The sequence below is a fragment of the Leiobunum rupestre genome, chromosome 10 (assembly GCF_980474605.1).
Source record: "Leiobunum rupestre chromosome 10, qqLeiRupe1.1.hap1, whole genome shotgun sequence".
In the NCBI taxonomy this organism is placed as follows: domain Eukaryota; kingdom Metazoa; phylum Arthropoda; class Arachnida; order Opiliones; family Sclerosomatidae; genus Leiobunum; species Leiobunum rupestre.
Window position 1 is genome coordinate 17,227,974 of NC_143393.1, and position 19,871 is coordinate 17,247,844.

The 19,871-nt window shown below is 36.1% G+C and overlaps 1 protein-coding gene across 29 annotated transcripts in view; it reads right to left on the minus strand.

Annotated features, from left to right (window-relative positions):
• Window positions 1-19,871, minus strand: part of LOC149924881 (coiled-coil domain-containing protein CG32809) — a 566,408-nt gene that overhangs the window by 355,840 nt on the left and 190,697 nt on the right. The window contains exon 1 of one of the 29 annotated variants that reach the window (XM_090161289.1): window positions 10,903-10,939. The exons of the other annotated variants lie outside the window; for them this stretch is intronic. Coding sequence (XP_090017415.1) covers window positions 10,903-10,924 — 22 coding nt within the window. The 5' untranslated portion in view covers window positions 10,925-10,939. Of the gene's footprint in view, window positions 1-10,902; window positions 10,940-19,871 lie in introns of those variants that run through there. 29 annotated transcript variants of the gene reach the window in all.

The following is a 19,871-nucleotide window of genomic DNA, read 5'->3' on the forward strand; positions in this document are numbered from 1 at the left end:
AGTTTTGACTAATTGGAAAAATATTACCACATAATATTTTTAGAAATAAACGTAGTACCATGAAGTTTCCATCGTAGCAATTTTTTTTAATTACTAGCCATGACTAAAAAATTCAACGTGTATGATTACCATACATAATTATAATATTCTAATTTATAATTTAAAAAAAACTATTAATATTTTCCCTATACCGTTTCCTGGTGGTTTACTTTACCCTGAACACTAATGCCTGGCAGTTGAAACATTTCTACAGGCGTTTGTAGACCAATTTTAGACATTATCATTATCAGTCATATTATGTAAATTAAAAATAATATCCATAAGAATTATTAAAGTGAAGCCAAAAATATTAAAATTGTGATTTTAAGTAGCGACTTAGTGAAATAAAAACAAAAACGGTTTGAGGTACTCGTTAATAATTAGCGAGTGCAGGGAGCTCTTGACTCGCGTGACTTGAAGGGCTTGCTACTACCCTAATACGCATTGCCACCTGATTTAAATGCATTAAAAATCGCTAAGCTGATTATTATTATTATAAATGGTTTTGCCTGCGCTTGTTTGAGGAAAAGACTTATAAATATTTTTAAAGCCCTTAAAATTTCTCTGTCTTACTTTGACAAAAATAAATTTTTTGTTATTGAATCCTCGCTTCGTCTCTAGAGGAAATATTCTTCGAAATTAAGTGCCTTAAATAGTTTTGTGCGGAGATTAGCATCTTTAGTTCGCGTGGCATGAAGGGCTTGCCACCACCCTCCTACGCATTGTAACCCGGTCACCTGTTAAAGACATTAAAAATCGCTAGATGACTTCGGTCAAAGGTATTAGCCTAGCTGATTATTATTATTTATTATTACGAGCCAGATTGACTAAGTGTCCAATTTGTTTGTCAACAATGTTTTATGGAAAGGAGAAATCGCGCGAACACCCCTCTAGCCAATGAACTTGAAAACTCAACGCGGAAGAAATTGCTCCAAATTGGAGATGGATACAACTGCCATCCTTACGGCTATTACCATATGTAACATAATTACTCATAAGTATGCCAATATCTTTATTTCTTCACTAACGGTTTGTTACACAGATATTGCGTCATCCGTACCCTACGTAATATTTGACGTCATATTTGATGTCATATTTGACGTCATCGAATCTCAAATCCCGATTATGCCGTCGCACAGTTAGCTCTACGTCTGATAAACCGACTGCCATTATTTTAGTAAACAAACCGGTTTGAACAACCAAGGCTTAGGAGCTAAAATGAACTACAATATAAGTGCTGTTAATGCAATTAATATGCAAATTAATAAAGTTTTCGGAGACTCAGGTTCTAAAATAAATTTGCATTCTCAAATAAAAGAAGCAGGTTTATTGGAAAAAATAGTTGAAATTCAGGTTGAGCTTTCCTGAGGCATCTACAAGGTTGGAGTCTTTTCAGGTACTTTTGAGCCTAGGCCTAACTATTCTAGGCTTGGTATGGGTTTTAATAACGCTGGTGGAATATCCCACTTCGACGACTTGTTCCATTTTCGGAAAGCGTATTGGTCATTTTCCCCAACCTTTTCTTTTTCTAAACTACTCATTATTTAACTTCATCCGCACAAACCGAGAGAGTTTATAAATTTCAATAAATCTACATTGGGCTGCCTAAATTCCGACACAAATATTTCTTCTCAATTTTGAGATACAGTATGTTAGTAGCCAATAGTGTGACTAAAATTACTAGGATGAATAAAAAGGTTAAAATCTAACGTAGTCCCCCTTTTTACTGGTTCGTGGTGAAACAAACCGTTATTGAAGATTTTTGAATGGAATAAAGGTACATTGGCATACTTATGAGTAATTATGTTACATATGCTAATACGTTACTTATGATATCAATAACGTCAAAAATTAGATGGCTTCCAATAAAATGAAAACTGATCTGATTATATTTACTTTCATAATCTGGCAGGTCTGTATTCAACCACCCATGAAGGCCTCCCCACTGCGATCAAATTACACCAAACCAGACATTCCGCCAAGCGTATCAATGTGGGAGGTCCCCCAACCCCCCTTCAGTGTTCCTAAAAAGCCACCTTTTTGGAGAAAAGTCCAGGCCAGTGGCAAATAGTGGAAAATTGGCCAAAATTGGCTAATAAGGAAAAATGGCATTTTAAAGATTAAAAAAGTAATTGGAATACAATTTTTAAGAAGTTTATTGTAAAAATGTTTTAGTAGTAGTATTCAAATATTTTTTATTATTATTTTATAATTTTCTGTGGTAAAAATATTTATTTAATATTAAGAATTGATGGAGAATTGATGGGCAAAATCTTTATTGAAGCGAAGCGAGCGTAGCTTTCATATCCCGGGATCAAATGTCGAAATGGTTGTCATCGTAGTTGGCAGTGTTCCTAAAAAGCCACCTTTTTGGAGAAAAGTCCAGGCCAGTGGCAAATAGTGGAAAATTTGGCAAAAGTGGAAAATAGTGACTAATAAAGAAAAAATGCATTTCAAAGCTCAAAAAATTAATTGTAATTAAATTTTTAAGATGTTTATTGTAAAAATGTCTTAGTTTACACTGAACTTACAATGTTAGAATTAATGATTCCAAAAAATTTTACCGATTATTCTAATGTAAATCAGAATCTGACCATTACTGATCATTCCTATGCATATATATTTGCCTTAAGTAGCCCAATCTGAACTTTCTGTTTAAAAATATTTTTTTATAATTATTTTATAATTTTCTGGTGTAAAAATATTTATTGGCCACTAAAATTCACTTTTGTCCAGGCCAGAATTTTCCACACTATTGTCCACCTGGCATTTAACACCTCGGAAAACTGCCACCCTGTATTAAAACAATGAAAAGGCATCGTCATACACCCGCCAAAAAGTGATACGTCTCCAGCGCCAGAGGGCAGTAACGGAATCAGCTTCAGCTTGTCACCACGTAAAGAATGTTCTTTTCTTGCAAATGGAATGTATACGTGTAATAGAGTTTCGGAAAACCTCTCAGCTAATAGTTCCAATATAAGATTCCGATTGGGTAAAGTCCGTTTGGTACGGTTGTCGACACGAAGGTCCGGTAAGCCCCTTTCATCGCGGCAAATCGCTCAGGATGGATATATAAGAGAGAGGGTGTACCGCGATATGGAAGGAAGTCTCTCGGCGGTCGCTGTTTGATCACCATCCATCTTAAGGGCGGCTGATTGGTCCCTCCGGGTTACACAGTCAATGTTATAAAAGAAGGGTTTATGTATGCTCTAAAGGCTTCAAGCTCACTCTGTCTACGAGGCTAAAATGAATTAGGCTTACCTGAAAATGAAAATGATCGAACTCTACAATAATATGATTTACTGTGTAAATAGGGGACAATATCATATAAGGACACTGTACACCTTAGAGTTGTTCATTTAAACGCGAAATCGGAAAAATAAAAAATTGAAACTTATATTACTTTTTAAGGGGGAAGACTATGGTAAAAACCTCTTTTTCGTTCAAGCTGAACGTTTTAGTTTTAGCAGTTACACAATCGAATTATATTTTTATTAATAGGCTGAACCTTCCTCTAGTGCTTAAAATAATTTTGATAATTCTAATATTAATAGTTAACGAGACATAAGGTCCTAACTAAAGGGTAGTTTGGGTGCTTGCCCAGCTTGTTTAGCTCCGGGGGTCCGAATTAAAACGTAATAATTAAATTACTTTTAAATTTAAAATTGTCAAAATTATTTTAAGCACTAAACAAGAGGCTGTTCTACACATAAATATTAATTTTATAAGTTAAAACACAAAACAAAACAGTTCAGTTTGAAATAGCGCGAAACTAGACAATGGCCACTGTAGTCTTCCCCCTTAAGGGTTTTTATTTTAGACTAGCCTAGAGGTTTAGTTTTACTTTTGAATTCGACCAAATGAGATGAAAGTGCCTCGAAATTTAAATTTGCGAACCATATTAGGCTAATCATGTAAAGAAAACATTTTTTTTTCCTATTTTTTCGGAAAAATACGGAAACTATATTACATATAGTTAATAATATAAAACCTTTGTATTTCAAACCTATAATTTGATTGAATCTAGGATACAATAATTGGATCGATCGACTCAGTTTCGCATGTACCAAAAATACATTTCGGAGCCAACATGATTTCAATTATTTATTATTATCAGGATGTTATTGAAGTACTTTATACAAAATAACGTACATTTATTATAATTTGAAAAACAATATCAAATTTGATTGCTGAAATCAAGGAAAATATACATTTCTTGATTTCTAAGCACGTTCATTTTGCACAAATACGTGATTGTACGTGTGCGGCCTACCAAATTCGTCGATGGAAAAACAAAGTGACAGATTATGTACAAATATAAAGAAAACGAATATATAAATTCGCGTGGCTTTTTACTCGAAACAGTCACGCTAGATGCTTTAACGCTCTGGCACTGTATTTTTATTATTATAAGCTCCCGATAAAAAGAGTCATTTACTTTCCATTCGAAGCCTAATGGAGTAATGGTGCGAAGGGCTGAAACACGCCGTGAATAGATCTTAAAAGAAATTGATTTGAAAATCTTCATCGGTTCATTGTGTAAATTGGCGCGTGCTTGCTCGGAAGGGATAATCTTATTGGCCAAGACAAATGCGGATAAATATTGCTAAGCCCACGTGATTCTATTTTATTATCAGAATAAATAATTACACGTGCGACGAAAAAATGGGCGATATCATCGAGATTCACGCGTTTTTAATTTAAAAACCCTTCCTTTTGACGGTTATTATTTTGGAGCGAATAATTTCTTTTAGCGTCTATTCTCATATCGATAAAGAAACGTCCGTCTAGCTGGTTACTCATTTCATTGTCATTTCTTACACGCGATTAAATCATGGACAGTAAATTAAGAGGACAGGTTTTCGATACCCTTCCACAGTGAATTTTATTTATCCCCGCGTATCAATCAGCTCGAGATACTCCTAGGGAGTATTGCAAGGTCGTTTGTACCACGTGATCTTAAAATTTCAAAATGGCAATCTAACGCGGTTGATATTGTTACGTCATTTTTTTGCGCTTTATATTTTAGTAATTTTTAATTTTGGTTTTTTAATTCAATAAAAACTATCAACTGATATTTAGTATATCATATTTAATCTATAAAAACGTGAAAAAATACCTATTGGCGTAAAAATGTACTTCGTGTTTATTTTTTTTCTTTTTTCGAACAGTATCGTCCACTTGGTTCTTTCAAATAACCTTGGACGACTCCCTTAGTGTGATTGGTTTACGGGGGCTTAAAACCAGGCTTTTTACCGATCCTCTAAAATCTACTATCCATGATTAAATAGTTCACTATCCTCGTGATCATTTCACGCTTAGTATTTTATTTTTCTTAATAGCGTACATCGATAAAACCTTCGTTAGAAATAGCAATAGTTGATTTTATAAAATAAAAAGTGGTTTTGCCTAAATTATTAAAATTTTGCTCTTAACGTCACGAGACCCAGCTTCATTAGTATTGCTTTTCACACGAGCAATTTGCACGCACGCCAGAAAACCTATATTCCTCTGGCGATTGTAGCGCGTGCTCGTAGACTTGATGGGGTGGCGGAATGGTTAGCACTTATCGCCTCGCAGCAAGAGTAGGCGGGTTCGATCCCAGCATGTGGCACTGGGTGAAAACTCGGAACCTCTCCTTCTGCGTTGAGTTTGTAAGTTCCCTCCCCACTAGTAAAAGGGATTTTCCCCCGAGTTCTTCTAAAAACTTGTAGAGGTTAAAGTAATAGTTAGAGTACGGAGCTGTTGGCTCGCGTGGCGTGAAGGGCTTGCCACCACCCTCCTACGCATTGAAACCCGGCCACCTGTTTATAGGCATTAAAAGTCGCTCGATGACTTGGGCCTAAGGTGGTGCCTTGGGTATTAGCCTAGCTGATTATTATTAAAAGTAAAGGTATTTTCACACGAGCCAGTCAACTAGTTGGTTCGTGTGAATAAAAGTTCGATGAGTTGATCCACCAAAAATCCATTTTTGCTGACTCAGCATTTTGATTTAAAAAGCTAACTCGTGTGAAAAGGTCTTTAGAACATTCAGTTGGGAATGTAGTACTTATAGAGCCATAATTTATATCTGCTATGGTTGGAGTCTTGAAAAACACTTTCTTGAAATCATGTACAAACCGAAACAGTTATCATTAGTCCGTGGCGTCACCTATCTTTCAAAGAAAATATAATTTTTTTAAATATCGTCTGCTTATACCCTTTTCACGCTAGTGGTAGATAACACATTGAGTTGGGAATATTAATCTAGAGGTCCAATCAAAACGTCGGATTTCAGTATTTCGCGAAACAAGTTTTTAAAAAATAAGCAAACTGCCGCCTGCTCCCAAATGAGGAGAAAACTACCCATGGCGCCGTCTATCTCTCAATGTTTTTTTCAAAAATAATGGATGACGCCACGGGTCATATGATAACGTTTTCTCGTCATTTTAGAGGAGACGGCACATTCGTAATTTTCAAAAACTTGTTTCGCGGGGAGCAGATTTGATTGGATCTCTAGATTAATATTCCCAACTCAATGAGATAGCACCACTTGCTTCAATTATTCTCAGCACTTAAGCTAGTGGTCCACCTGAAGTTACGTGTTCCGTATGTTGAACGTAAAATAACCGAAAGATGGCGTCCATTACTTTTTGTTGAAAATCAGCGTCTCCGTATTAGCATCAGAGATAATGGACGTGCGCTAAAAACTGCGCTTTTTGAAACGTAAATAAAACTCAGATAAAACGTCGTGCGACGTGGAAGTGACGTAACGCTTGCGATACGTTTACTAGTAGTTTAACTCGCGGTGGATGACGCCATAGACTAATGATAACTGTTCTGGTTCGTACATGATTTCCAGAAAGTGTCCCCCGCCATCAAATACAAATTTTGGAAACTACTATGTTCCCAACACAATAAGTAAGAGCCTGTGACGTAAGAGCAACACTGAAACAAGAAGGCCACGTTACTTTATAAAAATAACTATAAAAATATACCCATACTAAACCCAGTGGTGTACTACCAAGTGCACTGTGTCATAGAATAAATCCACGACCATAAAAAGCAAGGCTACCGTTTTCACGAGGTCGTAAAACCTTCCGCGAAGTAGGGGAGTCCGAATTAAATTTTATGTATTTAATAGATTTATATGGTCACCGTTTTTTTATAGCAGTCAACACATTATTGCTAGGATGGGGATTCCTAAGTCTGAACCATCCGATGAAAATTCGAGGAAGAGAGGGGGAAAATAACGATTGAAACAGAGCAGGCCCGTTCTTTGATGTCTTCGCCCAGTCTTGAGTTTGTGCGTAAGCTCACATCCCCGCTACGATCAAATGGGAGATTATAAGTTACATAAGAAGAGATTGCTTATTGATAAAAGTCTAGCGCCGCTGCGTATTGTATTTTTTTACAAGGATATGGATCCAGCTTAAACCATTTAAAAATACTGGGTTCGTTCAATCTGGGACTAATTATCTATTGGACCCGAATTATAAACCAAAATATAACTCTTCAAATTGCAGAGTTCACCAGCGCTCCTATCGAGAGAAATACGAACTTTTCCCACCCTATTACAAAGCGAATTCGTAAGAACGTAAAAGTTACGATCTAATAGTATTATGCTTAACTTAGTTAACTTATTATATTGTTCAATATTTGCGTGAAAATCTTTACAATAACGTACACTGTGGCGCTACAAGCGGCGCTCCTTTAGTTGCGGGTCCAGTAGTTAATTTGTTCAAGGTTCAATTTGAACTTAAAGTTGATTAATAATACTTAATCATGAATACTTCACTTTAATTTTTATTTTTATATAAATTTTTAAAATATTTTTATAATTTTTATACACATTTTTATAATTTTTAATATAAATTTTTATAATTTTTTATATACATTTTTATAATTTTTAATATAAATTTTTATAATTTTTTATATACATTTTTTTAATTTTTAATATAAATTTTTATAATTTTTTTTATATAAATTTTCATAATTTTTATATAAATTTTCATAATTTCTTATATAAATTTTCATAATTTTTTATGTTTTATAATTTTTTTATACATTTTAATACATTTTCATAATTGTGTATATAATGTTTTATATTTTTTTTATACATTTTAATAAATTTTATATACATTTTTATAATTTTTTATACACGTTTTTATAATTTGTTTATAGAAATGATATACCACTCTACTAGAGTGGCTCTTAACTTATAAATAAATGTATGTTTTGCGAAACAAAAACGAATAAAACTTGTAGGAAAGTATGACGAAGGAAAAAGCCTCAAGGAATGTATTTCACCATCCCTCCATATCGAAGCGGTGTTTTTCTACAGTCTGATCTCTAGGTGTAAGACTAAGGAGGAGCCGAGCGAATATTTGGATAACGCATCGAGGAGAAGTCTGAATACGGGGTGGGAAGCGCGCTTTGAAGGCGCGAGGGAGACTGTCTGAAAAGGGAATTATTTTCGATACTGAGACGACAGAAGGAGTAGAGGACCCTAGTGGCCCAGTGACAAACTAACCAGATGACGCGGTCAAAGGAGGGGAGAGAGGTTGAGTCTGCGGGATGTAGCTTGTTGCGTATACCCGAAACAACTGTTATAGGTCGAGAGACAGGTCAAAGGGGAACATTACGCGATGCGTCACACACAGGCCGGGGGTTCAAATTAGTGAAGAGCCTAGCGTGTCCTCCGTTCGGTTGCTAATAGAAAACGACGCTGAAAGCTTAGGCTACATTTATAGAGCAGCCGAGATGATGATGATGGCAGAACCGTCCGCGTACAGTGGCTTATAACAAATCTCCCTCACCCTCCCCAGACTCTGATTCATCCTGGAGGACTTAATGAATCTTCTGGATGGGCGCAAGGCGTACCGGAGGAGCGTGGACCAAAAGACTGTAGATTGGAAAACGATGTTTGTCCAGTTGCGGTTTAATCCTGTTTAAGCGAGGGGAAATAATGGTGGGGATTCATTTGTATACGGTACATTATTAGGTTGGTTTGTAACATGTCGGGAAACTCGGTGTAAAAGGTCACCCTTTTACGTTTACTAATGGTGTCGGGGACGGTTAATCATTATCCATGTTTAAATTGATTTTTTTCGGGGGAAAAATGTAGACAAAGAAATTTACCGGTTAATATTTCGGAAAATGATTAAAAAACATGTATTATTCAGAAAATTTGAGCTTTTCATCGAAAAAAACGTCGTTTTTCCGATTAATTTTACAAATTTATCAAAAAATTAATCGGATAATACAGAAATATAAATTACTTGATCAAAACATTTTACGAATAATTTTGAGAGCTTTATCTATTGAATAAAAGTTAACCATCCCCGACCTCTATGCTCACTGGAGAGTAATGCATTTTTTAAAATAAATATAGCTTTTGAATTCGCCGTTGAAACTGGACTCGTATTAGTACAAACAGAAGTAAATAATATATTCCTTACGAGAGAAGTATCCAGATATAATAAATAATAATCAGCTAGGCTAATACCCAAGGCACCACCAAGTCATCTAGCGACTTATAATGCCATTAAACAGGTGGACGGGTTACAACGCGTAGGAGGGTGGTGGCCAGCCCTGCATGCCACGAGAGCCAACAGCACCCTACACTACCTATTACCGTTAACCTCGACAAGTTTTTATGTGAAGGGGAAACCGAAGAACTCGGTGGAAAACCCCTTTAACGCAGTGCCACAAGCTGGGATCGAACCCGGCGAGGTGAAAGTGCTAACCACTTCGTCACCCCACCTAAACTAACGCGGATTTTAGGAGCTGGAGTGGTTAACACTTTCGCCTCGCAGCAAGAGGAGCCGGGTTCGATCCCAGCTTGTGGCACTGGGTGAAAATTCGGGGCCACTCCTTCCGCTATTGTGTTTGCACGTTCTATCCTCACTGGACAAAGGGGTTTTCACCCGAGTCCGTCGGTTTCCCCTTTCCAAAAAAACTTGAGGTTAACGGTGATAGGGAGTGTAGGGAACTGTTGGCTGGCTTGAAGGGCTTGCTACCATCCTTCTACGCATTGTAACTCTGCCACCTGATTTAAAGGCATTATAAGTCGCTTGATGACTTAGGCCTAAGGTGGTGCCTTGGGTATAAGCCTAGCTGATTATTATTATTTTTTAAATACGTCGTATAGTGATTTTCTAAAACTAGTACCCTTGGAAATTATAATTTATAAATAAGTAAATATGAACCGTAAATTTTGAGCCATGATGCTTTTTTGGTAAGAAATTCCCAGCAATTTAAATCTACATCCGAACGTAGGTTTCAGATTTAATGGTCCATCATTCTGATACAAAATGTTATTGGATTTGATCTATGATGTATTCGAGTCGATAATGTAAATATTAGCCGGGATACGCGAGAGGTGGCTTAGCTTGTATACTAATATCGAAACTGCAGAACCACGAAAATACTTTATATAAGCCCAAACTTTCCTTGTTACACTTTCAAAGAAAATATAATGAAGACCTAAGCAACCAAAAACCAGTAAGAAACTAAAAGTAATTTCGAAATGAGCCTAAAAGGGCTTCGGTGGGTCCTCGACGGAGGTGACTGTTAAAAACGAATCAGAAGGCGAAAAGTTCATTAAAGGTTGACCTCACGTCGCCACTTTAATCACTGGAACGTGGAACTCCCAAGTAGACAACAATCCCTAATGCCCCTAGCAGATCCCGAACGCGCGCGCCAAATAAGTCAGACGTGCTCGAGCCAAAACCTCGGAAAATCAAACTAATAACCTCCCATTTTCCGATAAAAATAAACCCGTCCGGATAAGAACATTAATTATCGAAACGAAACCGCAAGAGGGGGCTTCTTTACATTGGGATTATGAAGACACACAAAAGATAAAGTAAATATTACTACCTGCGCTAGAATCCGAAGCCATTCTCCTGGTTCAATTGTGTCTGCCCTCGTTGGCTTCCCCGAGTGTTTTCAAAAGTCTTTACACGAATTCTCTAATCTTGGTTAAGCCTCGTCCGTTAACGCCGTTACGTAATAGTCCTTTATTAGGCCTTAAATTCGAACGCGCGAGGGGAGCTCCGGAGTTCCACCGAAAACAAAACCGGCGAAAATGTTATTGGGGGAAATGTTGTTTTAAAACGCGTCCTTTCTCTCTCCGGCACAAAACGCGCAAAGACCTAGACGCCACGCAGCGTACGCGAAATTAACTAGAAATCCGTATACGCGGTTGGGAATAACGAAGACGCAAAAATTACCGCGATAGCGAATCCTTCTCTTTCCTCCTCTATTCGCCGATATAAGGTGTAGAAATGGGGGCTAAAAAATTTCGAAAAAACCCGGCTTCAAAACCACGTGTTACGATAGATGAACATGGCGTCCGCTCATCGTCGGCGAAAAGCGAGGCGACGCGTTTCCAGCGTAGTAATGGCGGGTCGCGGGGGGCAGCCTAATGCGACGCGCGTGCGCGGGATTATTTCTTCTTCCCCCGTTCCGTCCCCCTCCCCGCGCGCCTCTTCGATCCGTAGGAAGAGCTCGAGGCCTACGTGTTTGCGCGTGCAAAAGATTCGCAGAGTATAAAGTCCCTTCTCCGCCAGGCGTCGCTCCACTAGTCGTTCCGGGCATCGATCCGCGAAAAGGCCGGCTCTACAGCGCTACAATTCATTCTCTATAGCTTGGACCTCTCTACGTTCGCGTAAATAGAGTTTTTAGATATATCCCTCCGTATAGAGAGACGGTAGAGAATCATTATAGGGTTCAAAAGAACATGGAAACGTCTATATATGCACGGATCGTGTCATGAGAGGCGGAGATCGACCAGGATGAATGGATACAACCTGTTCCCCCTACCTCAGAATACTCATTGATGAACGCCATCTATTGGCGCTCCAGTATCCATTGTTAACTACGCCTGCCTCTTGTCATTTAAAATTTTTATTTTTATTTATTAAAGACCTTTAAATTTACTTTCCTTCCAAACAAATAGGTTGTATACTATTGGGCCGAATCCCGTTTGACCGAATCCCATTGAACCGAAAAGTATTTTCGTTTATAGCCCAACATGGCGGGATTCAGTTGAATGGGAAATTTAAATCTGGTTCGTTTTCACTTCGGGTAGGTTAGTTCAGGTTGGGTTAGGTTAGGTTAGGTTAGTTCAGGTTGGGTTAGGTTAGGTTAGGTTGGGTTGGGTTAGGTTAGGTTAGGTTAGTTCAGGTTGGGTTGGGTTGGGTTAGGTTAGGTTAGGTTAGGTTTGATTAGGTTAGGTTGGGTTAGGTTGGGTTAGGTTAGATATGGAAGGCAACTATTTCACGTCGGGTCTTATCAAGGTTAATTTCCAAAATTAAACCCGGAAAATATAAAATTTCAAGGGAAAAAGGTCTAAAAATACACGTCAATGTGCTCTGCTGTTGGCCTACCACCAGGGTATTTGTTTGGAAGGAAAGTAAATTTAAAGGGTTACAGGCAGAAGAAAACCTAGGCCTTTAACGCAAATTACGTTACTTTAAAGGGTCAGATAGTCGTTTAAACGATTTTGTGGACTTAAACCAATTCCATCTTTTATTAACTTAAAAAATTAACTATAATTTCCAAAGGATGTGGCACCCAGGACCGTATTAAGGCATGTGCCAAGTGTGCCATGGCCCAGGGACCCCCAAGATTAGAGGGCCCGCCGTCTTCGAAATAAATGTTTACTATTTTTTTTTGATTTTATTAGTTCAATATTTTGTTTAGGTCTGAATGTTTTAAGGCGCCCAAAATTCTACTATTCACAGGGCCCTCATGCCCCTCAATAATGTTAATCAGGCCCTGGTGTCACCGAGTTAAACCAATAAGTGCAATTTGTTTATTGCAAGTTAAAAAAAATATGCTCCTTTGGAGATATAAGTATAATGAAAAGTCTATAACAACCCAGTTTGCTGGGGAAGTATGAATGTTCTGATAACCCTGCATGCTAAAAATAAGAACGATATTGTTTCTTCTTAAACTATAAAATCAGAGCTTTGAAGATATGATTAGCGATTAAAGCAGTATCTATTTGTTACATTGAGCATTGTACGCGTTTATTTATAGAAAGAAAAATGGTCACTATTGAAAAACTTAAAATTTAAACCCATAATCATGTTTACAATGAGTATTTCTTGGTATGAATTAAATTGTAAAATCATGTTTTCATCGCGATAATAAAATTTTAAAGAACATTTAAAAAAGAAATTGATTTTCAGTCTCCAATCGAACGCGCAAGATTACAAGTTTTATTGTTACTAGATTTGAATTTCACACTTCCCCATGAAGCGCGTTATTATAGACTTCTGATATAGGCCAACTTGGAAATGAAAGCGGAGGTCTCGTATGAATTGAAGTCAGGGAGGGTGGAATATTCACCAATAGTTTGCTCAGCTCCGCGGTTAATATTTTATGACGTGTTTGGGGAGTTTGTCGGTAGAGGGCGCGAGCTCCGTGAGCCCACTTCATAATGAGAGGCCAAAGAGTGAGGAGAGCTAATGTCCTGGGAATTCTTTATAGCGCGTCAATTACACCCTATACAATGGGCTAATCGGGGGGCCTGCTTCGCCCATTAGAAAATAAATACGAACGAATATTATCTCCGGAAATAATAAAAAAGATAACGTCGTCCATTTAATTAATTCAATTAAAACAAAAATAATTCCGACTTCGTCTACTAAATCGTAACTCCTTTTAATTGGGAATTCAGCGCGCAACGACCGACTAATACTGAAAACTAATAGTTACTTTAATTAATAAATGTAAGCTAGCAGTTTGAACATAATTGGTATCATTTTAATTGTAGAGGTAATTAAATTTGTTTATTTTATTGTCGAACGTTATGACCTGCAAATAATTGAAATATAATTGCTGTAACTTTATCTATCAATACGGGAAACTAAAACTTTATATTTTAAATTGTATGAATATTATTAAGTGAGTGATTCTGTTATAAGAAAATTATATGATATTAAACATTGGCTGTAATTATGGGTTATAAATTTATAGTTAATTTAAATATTAAAAATAATGATTAGTTCTTCCATTTATGAATAATTCATTTTATAATATGATTAATTATTTTTAAATCATCTTAATTGATTAATTAGAAAGCAACACAATTATAGCTTAATCCATTAATAACAACGGCTAGAACGAAATATAACTTACGAAAATTATGTCTTATCGAACGCGTACCATCCCTCGCTTCGTCAAAGCAAATACAAATTCTGCATTTGGATGACTCAAGACTTAATTTTGTAAACGTATTTTTAACCTTCTTTTCGTGTACTTTAATATTTTTCGATGGTCCTAATTGTAGATATAAACAAAAACTTGTTTTTCTCAAATAGGGGTGCTCAGTCATACTTAAGTTTTGCTCTAAAGCCAAGTCAGTTTGCTTAGAATCGCTTTCAAAACGACCAGGTGGGGAAGTAAAATTGCTCGTATTTCCAAACATATTGGGAATTAAATTCTAAATAATGTCAAATAATATTACTGTATTTATAGTAAACATAATTAACTAATTGTTTTGGGATACATTTTAGTGTTTTCAAAATTCTAGTCATAATTTGAAATGACGTTAAGCCTTGGCTATAAGCGAACCGGGGTGAAGCGATTTCGCACGTGTAAACCAAGAATTCACGTTTGGAAATAAAGCCAGATTTAAAAAAAAAAACTCAAACCAATGGTTTTAATTGGTTTTAAAGCCGGCTAAAATATAAACAGCCTATTTTACTTATGTCACTCACTTTCTAAGTAGGAAATTGTCCGCTCTTACTGTTGTAATTTAGTAACTAAACAAAGTAAGCAAAATAACTATATTAAATAATTAAATTCTTTGGATTTCCATCTAATTTTTGATTATGACGCGCCGACCGAATCACCGGAGCGAGGCAGCAAAATTTTGAGCTTTAAACCTACCCCTGTCGCCCTAAATTAGAGGATAAGTTGAACTCCAACCCATTTGTTTAAATATGAAGCAAAAGCCAAACTTTATATTATTTTAGTAAAATTCATTTTTTAAAAAAGGAAAAAAAATATGGATTTTTTAAGTGTCTATAACCGGTTTTAACCAGGTGTTTATAGCCGGTATGGCTGGTTCCATGGCAACCCTGCAAGAATTATCGTCGACGGTCAAAACTGGAATTCAAACCAAACTAAACTGACTTTTTAAGCTCAAGTGTGACCGTGGCTGAAGATAGTGACTGACAACAAATAAATAAAAAAATGTATATAGTCAAAGAGATCCGAGCGTATAAATAAAGCTGAATATGATTAAAATAAATGAGGCGGGTGGTCTGGGCGAAGAGATGGATGGAGAACCGAAGAATATGTTAAAGGTAAACAGAAGGCAGGAACGGATGAAGCCTTCTGCGTTGGACTCTTCCGGGCCCAAGACCCCGAAGAGTGACGTCACGAGCGGATGATTAAGGCCCGTAGCGGAATTCCCAGGAGAGCGCCTCCTAGCGGCCGAAAGAAGGATAAAGCGTAGCTGACGTCGAGTCTGGAATGCAAATCAACGGATAGGCAGTGTTGGGCATTTTCGTCTAAGAGCCGCTCAGCTCACTCACCGCTCGCACTCGCTAGCATAATATGCGCTCGCGCTCACGCATTTTTGAGAGGTAAAATAAGCGCTCCTCTCTTTTCTCTCTATTTTGAGCGCTGATATTGGCGCTCCTCTATTTTTGCTCTTTTTTGAGTGGTAAAATAAGACCTCCTCTCTTTTAGTTCTTTTTAGAGTGGTAAAATAAGCGCTCCTCTCTTTTCTCTCTATTTTGAGCGCTGATATTGGCGCTCCTCTATTTTTGCTCTTTTTTGAGTGGTAAAATAAGACCTCCTCTCTTTTAGTTCTTTTTAGAGTGGTAAAATAAGCGCTCCTCTCTTTTCTCTCTATTTTGAGCGCTGATATTGGCGCTCCTCTATTTTTGCTCTTTTTTGAGTGGTAAAATAAGACCTCCTCTCTTTTAGTTCTTTTTAGAGTGGTAAAATAAGCGCTCCTCTCTGTCGCTCTTTTTTGAGCGGTAAAATAAGACCTCCTCCCTTTTCGCTCATTTTTTGAGCGGTAAAGTAAGCCCTCCTCTCTTTTCTCTCTTTTTTCAGCGATAAAATATGCGCTCCTCTCTTTTTGCTCTTTTTAGAGCGATAAAATAAGCGCTCCTCTATTTTCGCTCTTTTTTGAACGCTAAATTTGGCGCTCCTCTCATTTTCGTTTCGCACTATTTGAAAAAAATTATTTGCCGTTCAATTTCGCTCACAATGAGAGGAGCGGTGCCCATCACTGCGGTTCGTAAAGCGCGGAGGGATACGTAGAGGAGAAGCGGTAAAACGGGCCGGGAGCGCGCAATCTTCCGTATTTCATTATCGCGCCGTTGATCTTACGCGCCTAGACTGCTTGTCAAATGGAAAAGTAGTCTGAAGCGGCCTACGATAAACAATAAAGAGTTTTTTATGTAAATCAGAGGCGGGGCTTATCTGTTCGGATCGCTGTACGCTTCGCAGCTTTTGATAAGGCCAGAAGGCGTACTAACTTCATACCGTGCCGTGATAAACTTTACGTATGTCTTTATATAGTTGAAAGAGAGGACTGTATTTTAAAAGCAAGCGTAGGCTTTTGTTTGAGACTTCTTCCGATCGAAACAATCGATCTAACCGTAGATTATTTATGGATAAACCAGAAAGAAACCTTTCTTGTTAAAAATGCACTTTATATATGGTGATGTATTAGTAAGTAGGCTAAAATAGACAGGTAGTGTTCAGGGAGAAGCATCCTACCACGAGCCTAAGGTTAATATACGTTTTTACCTTAATGGAAACGTAAAAGATTTATTTTTATCAGTTCATTAATTAATTAAAATTTAGCTACTCAGTTCATTAATTCTTAGATTTCCTATAAACCAAACATTTCTTACCACGCTCCATTTATTTCGTAACCATACCAACAGCAGTCGGAAGTTAAACTTTAAACTTCGGAAAACATTCAACTCCAATTACCAAATTAGCATAATTTTATAAATTAGACGGAATCCTTATTTAAAAACAAGCTCTTAACATTGAAGGCGAAGTATTTGCTCCGGGAATTTAATTAAAAAAGAAAAAATGAAAACCCGGGAGGCGTTAAATTCGGTGGAAGCGGGGGAAGACAGCACTCCAAAACCCTAATTAGATTTTAATCGGGGGAAACTTTCTAATTTTATTTCTAATTCAAAATTGGATAGCGAGAGAGTTTGGGGGGGATCGGGATGAACCTTGATAAGGGAGAAATAGGTACGTGTACCATCCTTGCGGAGGGAGAATTCGAAGGTAACTAGAGACAGAGGACTAAATTAAAACCGCTGTCAGAGTGAAGATGAGATACAATCGGAGAAACATCGGTCATCGGAGATATTATTTACCTTGCGCCATTTATTCAGAAAAATAAACTAAACCCTATATTGGAAATTGGTAAATTTTAATTAGGAAGCGGCGTCATGTTTATATAAATTTATAATTACGAAATTTGATATTTCGAGTATATATATATATCATATATGATATTGAAAAGTTAATTTATATATTTTTGGCGGATATTTATGTAGTTCGTAAGCGTAGAATTTAATTTAGGGAACGACCCTCGAATTCAAATGATTATTAAATCCCTAAAGACGACTTTTATTATACATGTATTAGAGTCAACTGTAATCGACTAAATTCATTTATTAATCAATAAATCGACAAATTTAATTTATTAATCACTAAAGCTACAAATTTAATTTATTAATCAATAAATCGACAAATTTAATTTATTAATAACTAAAGCTACAAATTTAATTTATTAATCACTAAAGCTACAAATTTAATTTATTAATAACTAAATCGACAAATTTAATTTATTAATCACTAAAGCGACAAATTTAATTTATTAATCAATAAATCGACAAATTTAATTTATGAATCAATAAATTGACAAATTTAATTTACTAATCAATAAATCGACAAATTTAATTTATTAATCAATAAATTGACAAATTAAATTTATTAATCAATAAATCGACAAATTTAATTTATTAATCACTAAAGCTACAAATTTAATTTATTAATCAATAAATCGACAAATTTAATTTATTAATCACTAAAGCTACAAATTTAATTTATTAATCACTAAAGCTACAAATTTAATTTATTAATAACTAAATCGACAAATTTAATTTATTAATCACTAAAGCGACAAATTTAATTTATTAATCAATAAATCGACAAATTTAATTTATGAATCAATAAATTGACAAATTTAATTTACTAATCAATAAATCGACAAATTTAATTTATTAATCAATAAATTGACAAATTAAATTTTTTAATCAATAAATCGACAAATTTAATTTATTAATCACTAAATCGACAAATTTAATTTATTAATCAATAAATTGACAAATTTAATTTATTAATCAATAAATCGACAAATTTAAGTTATTAATCAATAAATCAACGATCAATTTTCGGGGCGCGTCCGGTTCAAATTGCGAATAATCTTTAATTTAAATCAATAATACATAAAATAAGGGAGCAACAGCGATTGCTAAACACTATAACGAATCGATTTATACGCGATATCAAATCTATTGATGTACATAAAGGAGGACATAAATTTTTATTAATCAAATCGCAAAATTAGATCCGTGAACGCGAATTGTTAATCGAATGATCAATGACCAAATACGGGAAATTGAGTAAAGGAAAATGGCATTCAGTTCCCGGAACACGTTTTGAGAAATTTTGAAGTTTCCGAAAGAGATTGGCGAATTAAAAATAACGACAAAACGACCGACTGTTTCCCAGAACTGGGAAAAAAACCGGATTTAATCGGAAATCTATTTTTGATTCGTACGTGGAAAACGAAACGTATCCAAACCTTTCAGTTGCGTTATTAAAAATTAGATGCTTTCACCTAGGAGCAACAAACACACGGAGAACGCAGCTAGCCTTTAAACACGCTAACGAAGGGTTGTGTACGAATTTCATTGGACGAGCGTCACGAGAAAATCCACGACTTTTGACAGGTTGCGTTCTCCTTGTGTGGGGTGTTGTGTTTGTTGCTCCTAGGTTAAATTGAGTTTAACAAATCAATCTTCTATTAAACAAGTATAAATATTTAAAGGGGAACGGTCAAGCTTTAACCAGTTAGATAGCCCTATAGTCGGTTAAATGATTAGGCTTAGTAAGTTTTAGACCAGTAAGCCACGTATGGCTTAGGTTATTTTTTATCAAATTCACTAGAATCCATTTCATATATAACCTAAATTTATCACACGTACTGTCGCCTAAGCCACGACTAAGCCTCTCATAGTGATATTTGATCGGAATTCTTGGGGCGCTTCAAAGCGGCTGGTGTATCTCGGTAAGCCTTCCCATTTAGGGCACGCCTACAGTGTCAAAATATCGGGAACAGTGAGTCCCCTTAGATTCTTGGTCCATGAACGGCTTAACCGTAAATGTAAAAAAGATATTTCCCGTTGCCACGTTCTCCGAGGAAGAAAAGTTTTCCGCTCATCTCGTCCATCGATTTCTACTAAAGCCATATAAACGATAGTAACGCCATCTGAAAGATTGGCGAGACAACTTTTAAAAAAGAATTATTTAATTCAAAAGCGTGGAGAATATTTTAAATCCAAATGTTAAAGTAGTTATTATATTTCTTGAAATTTGACGTTAAAATTAACACATTTTAAAAGTTTGTACATAATTTTTTTCAATTAAAGTGCACCGTAAAAGCAGAAAAAACATCCAGGGGATCCATGTCAATATATTAAATAACAGGGGTAATGATAATATGAATAACGAAGTAGTGTTCGAGTCGGCAGATGGCGCTGGGTTTGGCTAATGTCGAAGCT